The 12699-nt window shown below is 41.0% G+C and overlaps 2 protein-coding genes across 3 annotated transcripts in view; both read left to right on the top strand.

Moving 5' to 3' along the window:
* Positions 1–4884, top strand: part of LOC106648479 (fibrillin-2) — a 94738-nt gene extending 89854 nt beyond the window's left edge. Inside the window, exon 20 of the mRNA XM_023459595.1 lies at positions 4816–4884. Coding sequence (XP_023315363.1) covers positions 4816–4859 — 44 coding nt within the window. The 3' untranslated portion in view covers positions 4860–4884. The remainder of the gene's footprint in view (positions 1–4815) is intronic.
* A 2000-nt stretch (positions 4885–6884) lies between these two features.
* Positions 6885–8953, top strand: LOC106648567. 2 transcript variants are annotated; one of them, XM_023459533.1, is made up of 6 exons: positions 6885–6992; positions 7218–7430; positions 7492–8057; positions 8137–8378; positions 8448–8606; positions 8681–8953. In XM_023459533.1, the coding sequence occupies exons 2-6, from the start codon at positions 7281–7283 to the stop codon at positions 8866–8868; spliced, it is 1305 nt and encodes a 434-aa protein (XP_023315301.1). In that variant the 5' UTR covers positions 6885–6992; positions 7218–7280; the 3' UTR covers positions 8869–8953. The 2 variants fall into 2 exon arrangements, with proteins under 2 accessions (XP_023315301.1, XP_023315302.1); XM_023459534.1 differs by lacking the exon at positions 6885–6992 and having other exon boundaries at positions 7147–7430.
* The last annotated feature ends 3746 nt before the right edge of the window (positions 8954–12699 follow it).

The following is a 12699-nucleotide window of genomic DNA, read 5'->3' as shown; positions in this document are numbered from 1 at the left end:
TTTCGACGAATGCAAGATTAAACTTGCGGAGTATATATGGAGCACTAAGATGCGTGCAGATATACACGTGTACTACATATATTTTCTCCGCGCGCAACGCCGCAAGCTCTTTAAAAGCTCGCGCTGAAGTGACACCGCGCACACACGAACACATACGCATGAGGTTGTATAATATTACGCGAGAGACAATGTAATATGCATTCGCGCAGCTGCGGAGCTGTGTGTTGGGATTTTTTTGTTTTGCAAGCTGAGGATTTTTGCACGCCGCGAGGGTTGAGTAGATGCGCAAAACTTGCACGAGAGAGCGAAAAGTTTTTTGCGTATTGTATGACAAGGAGAGAGAGGGGGATTAACTTGGATTTCGGTTCGCAAAAATAAGATCGACCTGATATGGGCTTGTATATATTATGGGAGGGAATGTGGAGGATCAACGCATCCGGTAAAGAGAGCGAGATCTACGAAGAAAAATCTTATATTTTGATTATACCTCGGCTCTCGGCGTATTTTTCAGAAATATATGACGATCATCGCAGAAATTGCTGCACCTATTCAGTGCCCATTTTATATGCGTACACGTGTGAGTGTGTGCGGGGGAAGGCTAACGTAAACTCGGCAGCTCGAAGCAACATTCGCCTCTGTACTCTCTTTGAGCCGCTCGGCCGGCACTATACATACTCGCAAGGGTGTCCTGTGCGCGCGCCTCTTTGGCCTTTGTGGCTCCCCAGGTGAGAGAGAGAAAACGCGTGCAGGACAGTTGTCAAGAGTTACGTCCACTTTTTTTTTGCTCCCTCTCTCTTTTACTCTCTGCTTTTTATATTTACACAGCCACGAGGCGTTGTTTCTGCTTTGGCCCGTGCTATTTTTGCTCTTTGCTCTCGTACGTAGCAGCAGACTGCAGAGTCATCAGAGCGAAAGCTTTGCACCTACGCACACAAATATTTTCACTAGAGACAAAATTCTTTCTTCAAAGTCGTCGTCGTCAGATTTGACTAGCAGTCCTACTCTCGTTGATGTTGTGTGGTTATGCGTAGAAAAAGAAAACAAAGAGAAGCGATCGTTGTGCGTCATTCCGCTGCAGTCGACGCGGCTAACTTCGCGCAGTGCGCACGGCCTTCTTGACAGATCACAGGGCGAGTAAAACTTTTTTTACCCTTCGTTTGTACACGCGACGCCTCGTGGTGATCTGCGGGGCACCCACACCCGAACACACACACACACAAACGCACCCACGCAAAGTGTCGAAGAAATATGCAGTGTACGAGGGCTATCGTCGCGTCGAACACGTGTCGTCATCGCTTCTGCTGCTGACGGAACATCGATAGGCGAATCGGAGGACAAAAATGTTTTCGCAGAAAAATCCACACCACCACCATCACCACCACCATCATCATCGGGGCCAGCGCCAGGGTGGAGGCAGCGGCAGCGGTGGCGGCTACTACGGCTCCACCGGGAGCGGCACCGGCCTCGCCGGCTACTTTCCGCTTCTAACCTTCAATCTGCCTCCCCAGTCGCTGCTCGAGGGTGCCTTCGCTCTGGCCTTCGTCGTCGTCCTCGCGGTGCCCCTGTTCTCGCGCATACAAAAGTTACTGGTAAGCTGGCTGCTACCTGCAAAAAAGTTCGAAAGAATAAGTTAACGCATCGTGAACAACGATATCAGGAGGAATCGAAGCGAAAGCGCCAGAACGAGAACAACGAGATCGTGCAAGAGATCCAGAAGATGGACGCTCTGCTGCCGCCCACCGACAATCCGACGGTGGTCATGCACTACCCGAGCCGCAACTTCATGTCCTCGGTGTCGTCGTCCAACTCGAGCCTGAATCTCGACCAGTCCACGGTGCGCATACACGAGTTCACCGACGAGGAATTTCTCAACGAGTTCGAGGCGGGAGGACATCGACAGCACAACCACAGCGGTAACAACCACCACCACCACCAAAAGACGCACACGCCGACGAACGTCGTCTTGGAGGAGGACGACGACGGGCCCGAGGAGGAGGACAAGATCGATTACAAGGCCTACAGGCATCGACTCATGGAGGAGGTGCTGAAGAAGTATTACGACGAGCAGCAGCCACCCGGTAACGTCGTCATGAACTCGTTCTGTCTCAACACCGTCGACGATCACCGAGACGTGAGTTATAGTTTTTTGTTTTCCATCGAGCGAGTGTGACCGCCAGTCGATGATAATAACGACGTTCCGAAAAAAGGCCAAAGCCTGCAGATTGGACTTCGTTGCGTTCACCGACGAGCTCTACAGCCCGATCGAGATCGCGAAGCGTCGCGAGGCCGTCTACACGCACCCGATGGATCACTTTTTGGTTCGTGGACACACCAAGACCGTAACCGAGGAGAAGTGCGTGGACGTCATGTCTTCAGAGAGGATATCGGCGCCAGCGGGCGGCTTCGACGAGGCTGGCGGTGGCGGCTACTGCGGCTCGGACGCCGGAAACGAGGACGACCAGCCGCGATCGCCGAGACCAAAGTATTATTATTCAAAACTGTTTGTCGTAAACACGTCGATGAAATGCGTCGTCGTCGTCGTAGAGTCGACGAGCGGCCGAAAACGGGTCACCACGCGGCGAGGTTACCTCGGTCCGCACCGAAGCCGGCCTCGGGCAGAAACACCAGCGTGAGGATATCGTCGATGAGCTATCCCAGACCCCCGGCGGCGGCGGCTGCCGACGTGTTGCGCATCGATCGCGAGGACAGCTCGAGCGACCTCGACAGCTCGGTCAACGACGTGCACGCCAACAAGTCCAAAATGACTCATAACAAGGTGCCACCGACGACGACGAGCGACGGCAAGCGTCCCTGGATCGCCGCCTCGACGGGTGACACGGCCAATCGCAAGTACGCCACCCAGGACAGGTTCACGAGGCGCTGGGAGATGCGCTCGCACCAGAGATCGGCCACGGAGGCTCATCATAATCAAGCTCATCAGCATCATCAGGCACAGGCTCAAGCGAGCCTGGAGTCGCTCGGCTCGAACGTCGCCTCGCAGAGCACCCTGCTGCTGCCCAATCGCAAGCTCACCCTGCAGGAGCGCGAGGATCGTCTGTTCGGCGTGACGAGGGACGTGGACGATCATGGTGGTAGTTACACGATGGAAAAGGACAAGAGGCGTCCCGGCTCCTCCAAGAACAAGAGTTGGGGTGAGCTTTTATTGTAAATGGCGCCCGTCGATAACTCGATTGATCGATTGCCCACCACCCGTGTAGACTCGTCGTCGCAAATGAAAAATCAAGGATCGGTCGAGCCGGTGACGCGCAAATCCTCGCGGCTTCCGCTGCCGGCCAATTCGAAAAAGCCCATGTCCGCGTCCAAGCTGCTGTCGTCCGATCCGCGTCGCATGTCCATCACCTCGACGGAATCGACGCTGCCGGCTTTACCGGCGCCGCCGACGTCGAGTGGCAGCAGTAAGCCGCGCAGTGGTGCGCTCTCGGGCCATCAGAGACCCAAGACTTCCAGCGGTATACCGGCGGGTGGCAGTCAGGCTTGGAAGAAGCGAACGACGACTCAGCAGAGCGAGGATAAAAGCGGCAAAAGTAATAAAGCCGAGAGGCGGGTGGCCATCAGACCTCGGACCAGCGACAGGATCGACGAGCGCGACAACGACAATTTCATGGAGCTCGACGAGTGCGACGAGATAAAGCCCCTCTGCTGGACGGTTAAACTCGCCGAGGAGAAGAACAAAAAGTGACACCGGAAATTCGCTCGCGTATATACGTTTTTTTTTTTCTTGTCGATTGCACACTTTTGTCCCTTTTCGATTGATTAAAAATCATCGTGAAAAAAAATCGATGTTCAAAGCCTACCGTTTTTAGATTTGATTATTTGTGTACACGTTTCTCCTTCAAAAGGTCGCGGGGTGTGTAGATATAACTTCCATTCGATCGACGCGATAGCCTTGAATGAAGCTTTGGGCGAGATCGATGTGTGAAACTTATCAGCTCGAGACAAAAATTGTTACTCGATGAAAGTTTTAGCGAAATTAAAAACCTCTTTCTTTTTTTATACTTCTTTAACCTCGCGATGACGCACGAGGGGTCGTGTGAAAAATTTAACTTTCATCGTCCAGAGCCGATCGAGGAAAAATATTCAAGCCGTCGTCGTCGTCCGCAGAATGTCGAAAGTCTTTTGCGGTGGCTGCGACTCGATTAACGATTCATCTGCGCACGTTTCATCCTCGCTTCGGGTTAAAAAAAGATTTCAGGAATTTTCTATGCTACGTACTGTCACGATACAGCACACACAAGTTCATTTGTAATTTTAAGTTGGCATCGGTTATTCACACGCCCGCGCGAAATCCGTCTACTCGCGAGGTGCGCTTCATCATGCATGCACGTGAGTACGTTGAGGGAAGCCACAGTGCGTCTCAGTTTCTATTTACTCGCCTCTTTTTTTTTTGTTCGCGTGTCAGAGGGATGTTTTCAAAAATTTTGGAATTGCATGCAGTCGCGTTGGAAAAATGGAATCGAAAATGCTTGCGAAATTTTACGTTTTACCGCCTCGCAGCGCGCGGGGATCTGGAAAAACGAGAGAGAGAGAGAAATAGTGAAAGAGAGGGATTTGCGAGTGGGAGATTTTCGCTTTTTCCTTTTTTTTTTTAGTCCAAAGCTTAGTATCCGATACTTTTTTTGGAAAAAGGGGAAAAACCAAAGGGTCTTCTAACCGAGCACGTTTTCTATCCATGCATGTATTACAAAAAAAGGAGTATATAACATTCCACCGACTCACACATTTGCAATCGTGCTGTCCTGGGAAACCAAACTTTTGTGCCTTTTCCAAATTTTTTTAATGAGTAAACCCAAAAAGTTTCAGGACTCGATACTTACGAGATGGTGCACTACGAAAAGTAAACACAACCCAACTACTAAACACACACGGCTGCCACACACAAAAAAAAAGTTTATCAAAAAAAGTAGTAGTAGATAGTCCTTATGCACTTAATCGCACATCCCCCCTTGCGCTGTGCCTGCTGCATTACAGACCGGCATCAAGAGCATCAGCAGCAGCAGCTAGAGTATAACGGAAGGATGCAGCAGCAGCAACAACAGCACAGACATCGTCAGCAGTTGCAGCTGCAGAGACCACAGGAACAGGTCTATTATCCGCACACCAGGACGACGACTACGTTGCACAAGTCCAAGGCCTACTCCAACGCGAGCCAACGGCAGCGAGGCATGATGTTACACCAGCAGCAGCAGAACCATCATCAAGCCAGGCGACAGCAACATCATCAGCGTTTCTGCTGCTCTCACGGATAATGATAATAAATACATATAGAAATTTTTCGACGATGTTTTATAGACTTTTAAGAAATTTATTTAAGCATAGAGTCTTCTCAGTTCAATGCCATTTTAACAAAGTTAAGTTTATCCCCAATCGTGTATGATAGTTTATACAGAAAATTTTTTTTTTTTTGTAATTTTCGTAACGTTTAAGATTTAATTATTCATTATTACAATTACGTGCCTGCGTTTAATCGACAATATATAGCCACGGTACAAAATATTCACGAAAATGAGACAAGAATTGTGTCTTGAATCTAACGAGACTCCCGAGCTTTTAAAGCGCGCGTGTGTAACTCGATATATAATATTGTCGCGCAGCCAACTTTTCGAAAATATAATACCAAGTAGCAGTACAGTGGCGGCGGTACGTGTAACAAACAACGTTGGCAGTTAATAATATGTAAAGTTCACTTCGTTGATGTATTACGCATACTTTATGAAATATATTGTACAATAAGCGGAGAATCAAGCTCGGTGTTGCGAGCTATAAGCTCGTTCATTACGAAAATCTTTTGTACGTTAGCGCAAAAATATAGTTTATCGTTTTTATATTAAAAAAATTAATAATAATAATGAAAGAAAAAATCGAAAAAGTTCGAGTGGTGGAACGTCTGTGTGCATGGGCTGCTATTGCATATCGTATATAAAATATTTGTAATTTTTCATCGTTTTGTAATAATGTAAGCGTACGATATCAGAATAAAAAGTATATTATTATTATAATATGTGCGATCCTCAACTGCACTGCACACGATCGTAATGAAAATTTATTATTATTATGATGAGCGTAAGGTGAAATTAAAACTTAAATTATTCCGACAATAAAACTCGCAGCCAATTTAATTAATGTGAAATTGAATCCATTCAAACCTTTTCCCTCTCCAGTTTGTTGCTTCCTCGTAGAGGAAGTTATGTGATAGGCTTGAAAATCGATGGCAATCAAGGGACATTATCTAGGATATTTAAAGCATGTTTGTGTTGTTGAATTCGTAATGTTTCACATTCTTATATCAAAGCCACATATAGCTACCCAAAAGTAAAGAACACTAAAACATGTGATTGGGGTTAAAAATCGAGTTCATCATACTTGAATTAAAATGGCTATATCCCTGTCAATTTTGCTTCGATTAACGTAAAATTTTAACATAATACTCTTGACTGACTAGAAAATCGAAAAATACAATATAAAAAAAATTAAAAATTCGGTCGAAAAATACTCAAATTAATTATCAAAAATTAGCGCATGATGTAAGGTGCCCAATATTTTATGTGCAAGAAATATTTGTTTCATGAATACCGCAAAACACTTTGTGCCCAGCTTTTTTACAAATTTATCAATTGGTGGATTAAATATGTGGATAATTTGTGTTCGGCAATAATTATATCGTGCGTGAAAATTTTTAACCTTTTTTTGTGCATAATAACTATGTGCTTAATTGTTTTGTGCATGAAACACAGGTAGTCGGTATTTGTTATCTGTAGATAAGCATTCGTAGCAGTGTCGTATCTGGTCTGGTTAGTTTTACGAGCATAAGTTTTTACAGGAAAGATGTGGAACTTAGTCACTAGCCATTTATGGAAACGAAAATGTTTCCACGAGGCTCGCTTTTTTTGGGCTTTTTAAAAAAGCAGTGGATAAAGATTTTGGTCTTAACTTGTAGTTTTTACATATTTTACACATTTCTTTGTCATCAAAAGGTACGAAAAATCAAATATTAGTACTTTAAAATGTGGGTCTGGCTATTGAGGGAAATTTGGTGGACGAAAAAATTTCGTACTTATTGTACCAAACTCGAAATTTCGTGTACAAAAATTTCCCATTTCCTGAGTTTTACATTAAATATTTCGTCTACGAAAAAGTTTCGTGCGCTATTTTTCCCTGAATAAAAATATACATTATTGTAAATAATTATTTTTTCCAAGTACAAAAAAAATTTACAATGGATTCACGATAAGCAAACGATCCAGTTATATTTACTTGAAAAAATGACTCGACTTGCTGAGTTAAATATGAGTGATTCGTGGAAAGCTCCTACGGGCATGGATTATTTAATATTTTCGGCTTATACAGATCTGAGACCAGAAGTTATTCTCGATAAAGTTCCCGAAGCAGAAAACGAAAACACTTGGGCGATGGTAATTATTTCCTTTAAAATTTCAATGAAATGTTGTAATTTTCAATGAATATGTTTGTCAGGTAAGAATCATCGGAATAGTACCGGTCAAATCCAAAAATTTGCCAACAAGATGTTTATACAAATTTTCTTCTAGTTTTTGGACATCTAATGTAAACAATTCTATAATTTTAGAATCTCCCGCGATAGCTGTTGATATCGTAGCAGATATTGAAAATCATGGAATGCCATATTCAGCAGCTTTTATACTTTGTAAATTAATCAAATCAAACGATGAAAGTTTACCTACTCAAGTAACTTTTCGCATGTCTGATGAAGAACTTTTCGAAAAATCAGATCCAAAAATTAATTTTGTCAGTATCAAATATGCAACTAGAACGCTAAGTTCATATCAGAAACGATTTATGGCTGTTTGTGTTCCAAGTTTACATCACAATTATGATAAATATTTAAATTTAATTGAATTTATTGAATTTTATCGAATGATGGGGGTAAATCATTTTACCTTTTATAATACTTCAATTACAAAAGAAGTGAGTAATGTGTTAGCTTACTACAGGGACGAGGGTTTTATAACAGTATTGCCATGGAAAATTCCTCCCAAATACAAGTTTGAAAAAGATTTAAGGTTTAAATCATTAAAACTAATTATATTTATGATAGTGAGTACTAATTTATACTCCATAAGTTTTATTTTGACATTTCAGGTACAATGGAATATTCGCAGCACTTAATGACTGTTTGTACAGAAGTAGTATGATTGAAGCCTATAAATACATTGTTAATGTTGATCTCGATGAATTCATTGTACCGAGAAAATACGAAAACTATCAAAGTATGATGAAACAATTAGATCCGGAATCTGATGATCGGAATGCAGTGTTTATTTTTCGGAACAAGTTTTTCTATTTAATGAACAAAGATAATCCTTTTCGAATAACGCCTCAAGGTATTTGAAATTTTAAGAAAAATACGAAAAATCTCATAAACATGTCTTATTTATTAATTTCACACTCAGATTATCCTAAATTATTACTTGAAACGAAAATTTTGAGATGGTCTCGTATCAATGAAGCATATGATCGAAGCAAATACATTACAAGAGGATTAGATACAATAGAGTTAGGAAATCATAAAGTTATAAAAACTAGAAAAACTTCTACGACATTAGGTTTTGGTAAAATGATACATTTTGTTTTATGGATGTTAATTTATATGTAAAAAGTATAAATTTATCTGTTATTTTTTTAGTGTTCAAAGAACTTATAGTTGAACCCGAAATTGCAGGAGTTCATCATTACAGATATTGTGAAGTAAACGAATCAGTATGTTTTTTACGAGGAACCGAATTAGACAAGTCTGCTTTAAAATATGTCCTTCCATTAGGAAGAAGAGTGAACGCAATTTACAGTAAACTATTCCCAACAATTAAAAAATGAAAATAAATGATAAAAGAAGTATTTAATGATATTATGTTTCACATTAGTTGTGAATAAAAGTATGATTTTTGTCGAAAAATTGATGCTCCATGCACAATAAGTTACCCACTTTTTTACCAGCATAATTTTATATTATAGGTTCTGCGTAAGCTTTCATTTAACAATTTTTCGACATTAATATATTGAATGAAAAATGGTCTGTCGCTGTGCATATCTCATTGTTTAAATGGTTACAAAGCTTTTGAGAATTACATGGGATCGGTTAATTTTATGATTGTGGATGCTGAAATTTGATAGCGCTCATTTTTTGGGGGGCTTGAAACTTTTGAGGGGGCGTCCCGACGATTAAAAAAAATTATTTTTCAGTTAATTTAGTACAAACAAACAGCTGAATAAGTGCAGTTGCGAAGCAAACGCACCCACAACACTGCAGGACCTATTATTTCTATCTACAATCGAGTGGAGTAACAGCACTTTATTACTACCGCATCACTAACACTAACACTGTCACCATACCTATTGCTAATATTCGATTAATCGAATCACTTATTTTGCTCGGAGCCACGCGGCTCCATTTTCACTTTTTATCTATTTCTTCCATGTATTTTTTACTCAGTTTTTTGTATGTGACAGATATAAAAATAAATCGCCACCGTTTTTTTGTCATTATTATGATTTTCTATCAATCCTGAGGGAAATTATCGGCTTGGAATTGAAAGCGTCGTAGCTGCTTTCTCGTGAATTAGAAAAATGAATAAAGCCAATTGCTTTCGGAGCGACAGAGAGAGAGAGAGAAAGAGAGAGAGAAAGAGAGAGAGAGAGACGAACGCTCAGTATTTGCATTCGTTTGCCTTGTTTCTATACGACAATAATTGTTTCACCTTGCGTAAAAACAGACTCTGATTAACGTGTAATTTCGTAATTACATTGGAGAGTGCTCGGGAACTATTTCAGTTTGGTAGCTGATTAATTATTAAATTCTATATATACAGAGGTAACGAAAATCAGTTTGAATAATCCACAGCTCGGCAATGATAATTGCAGCTCCGAGCCTGCATCGTTTTTCATCGCAGCAGCGACATCGTCTCATCAAAATATACATAAGCTTCTGGCTGCAGTGGCGAAGAAATTTACTTCAAGGACACAACTTTTTGCTGCGCTAATAACGCGGCTAATAACCCCCCGGCCACGCTGTATAAACTAGTTGCGATCCTCTATAGCACAAAAATCGCTGTGACTCGAGGTATTATCATGATGATTATTCTTAATATCAGATAGAGCGAGAGAGGAGCTTAAAAGGCTTCGTGTTTTTTTATTTTGCTTTTCAGCTTCCAAGTGTTATAAGGCTTTTAGCAATGCCACCTTTTTTGCACGCGCGTAAATATATATTTCATGCTTTACGCGACGCAGAGTTAATTAAGGTATCGATTTCTTCTCGGGTGTGTACAGACCTGGTGCTGGGCTGCGCGCATATAAGTAATTTTTACAATAGCTACGGATCTATTAGCGTGGAGCGCCGCCGCTGCTTCTTACGCGCGTCTCTCATTTTTATAATCCAATTATATTTTAAAAAAAACTTGGAGCTCGATGTAACGGTGCGATAGTGCAGTAACAGCAGCAGCTTACCAATTATTTTTATCATTGTTATTATTATTATTATTATTATTATTATTATTATGATTTTTATACGAGTGAATAATCGATATTTGTTGCTTCACCCGGTGCTTATAACAATGTGTTTATCCTATTTGCATCCGACGACGCGCTCGTAATTTGAAAATATGTCGGTATAGCGATAATTCACTTCATGTATGAGATTTTAATATATGGCTGATGAAATCACACTGACTTATAATATACTGCGTGGAAACACAATTGAATAAATTGTGAAGTTGGGTGAAAAAAAAATTCTCATTCAGTATGAAGTAATTACAAAACAAATCAAAAATACTTCAATTTTCTAGTAAGAATGACGAGCATATCATTACGTATGTAAGAGGAGTAAAATGCGATGAAAGAGCTCATAAAATGGAACGATGGTGGAAGCGTTATTGAAGTGAATTAAAAATTGAGGCAAGGAAAAGTTTCTAAACAAACTTTGCAGTCGAAAAAGCGTCTTTAACTGCCGCAAGGATCTATGAAAGAATGTCTTTTCTGAAAATTAAGATCAGCATAAAACAAGATATTATCCAAAAAAATGTGTGATGCTCTTTAATGAGCCCCGTACTACAAGAAATATTAAATGTAGTCGACTAGCTGTCGAATACGTTTGTCTTATACAATTATTTTGACTTTACCACTTGCAGATTTACAAATGTATAAGTACTCGCCACCTAGTGGTGGAATTTTTAGGTATAATCATATTATCGTATTTAAGTGATTGGAAACTTGTCTGAGATTTCGAAAAAGTTAAATTGTCATTCTCAAGTTATTTAAATGTATTTTGCACTACCTATTTTGACGAAAACAATCCAATTAATAGTAATGAATTTTAAAACTTTTTTAACGAACATTTTTTAGTCATTGGCTCATCATTAGTGGTAAGTATTTCAATGAGGATAATTTTAAACAAAAAGGCTTTAACTGTTCTATCTTTTTCAACATATTATTGTTCGTTGAAAAAGTGTAAAATCAATGTGAAATTTCATACACATTGATATCTCTATCTGTGTTTTTAAATCGGGATTCAGATCAACAATATCTACTACCGTTTTTAACACAGTTGATTACACCGTAAACATGGTTTTCGAAAGACTTTCCCGAAAATGCTTGTATTTTTCAACGCGATGCTTTATTCGAATCGGACTAAAATTTTATACCGCAAAAACGATAGCAAATATCGTAAAAATTACGTAAGTAATCGGACAATAATTTCACATCGTACAATATTCTGATGACTTTCTGATAACCTTTGCATTTTATCAAAAAAAAAAGAGTAAGGCGCGCAAGACTTTTCACTCTTAATCAATTCTGACTGCCGTCAGACTTTACTGCCACCGCGAAAGTACTTTTCAATTTTTCACTTTGCGCAGTCGTAAAAATAAAAGCTTTCCCACAATTGTAGTTTACTCACAAGCCGTGCATATACCCGCACTATGAATTCGTGCGATAAAATTTCCAGCCCACTCAACAATTGGCATCAAATCATTCGTGTATAAAGGGAGGCCAAGCAGCAGCAGCAGCAGAAGCAAAATTTATCGAAAAATACCTTACCCTCTCCGGTTGAAATATTACAGTTTCAATTCAGCGACTTTACCGAAATCATTTTCTCTCTCTCTCTCTCTGTGCAAATTCATCGCTCATGAAAGTTGCGTATTGCGAGCCCCCTCGGGTGGGGCACACTTGTTGTCGTCGTAGTCGCAGCAGCAGCACTAATATTCCTTGGGTTTCGGGTGATTATTATACTCACTCTCTTTCTCTCTCTGCAACAGCTTGTACGAAAATCATTTCGAAATACTTCGACTGAAAGTTTTGCGCGCAAAAAGGAAGCCGTTGTAATTCTCTCCGGCTCTCTTTTGTGCACTCATTCTCCTGCGGCTCTCTCCTTGGCTCCGTGTATACACTATATATAGTGGCGCGGTAATTGAAAGAACAAGATTTTTACCTGGCTTTTATGTATACAATCGATATTCGCGCAAGCTCTCGAATGAATTATCTCGTTGAGGATTTTTCAGCCTCTAAATAGCGTGGCACGAATTTGCCGCAAGTAAGGCGTGAAAAGGGTCGCTCGGCTTCGAGCTCGTGATTTTCGCTTCTTACTCAGCATATATTACACACGATGTGCCTCGCTCGCGTTAGCTAATTGCTAATCTTCGTGCGGTAGAAAGTCGA

The sequence above is a fragment of the Trichogramma pretiosum genome, unplaced genomic scaffold (genome assembly GCF_000599845.2).
Source record: "Trichogramma pretiosum strain Unisexual culture from Peru unplaced genomic scaffold, Tpre_2.0 scaffold7, whole genome shotgun sequence".
Classification (NCBI taxonomy): Eukaryota; Metazoa; Arthropoda; class Insecta; order Hymenoptera; family Trichogrammatidae; genus Trichogramma; species Trichogramma pretiosum.
The sequence above is the reverse complement of the archived record's forward strand: the minus strand, read 5'-3'. Positions and strand labels throughout refer to the sequence as shown.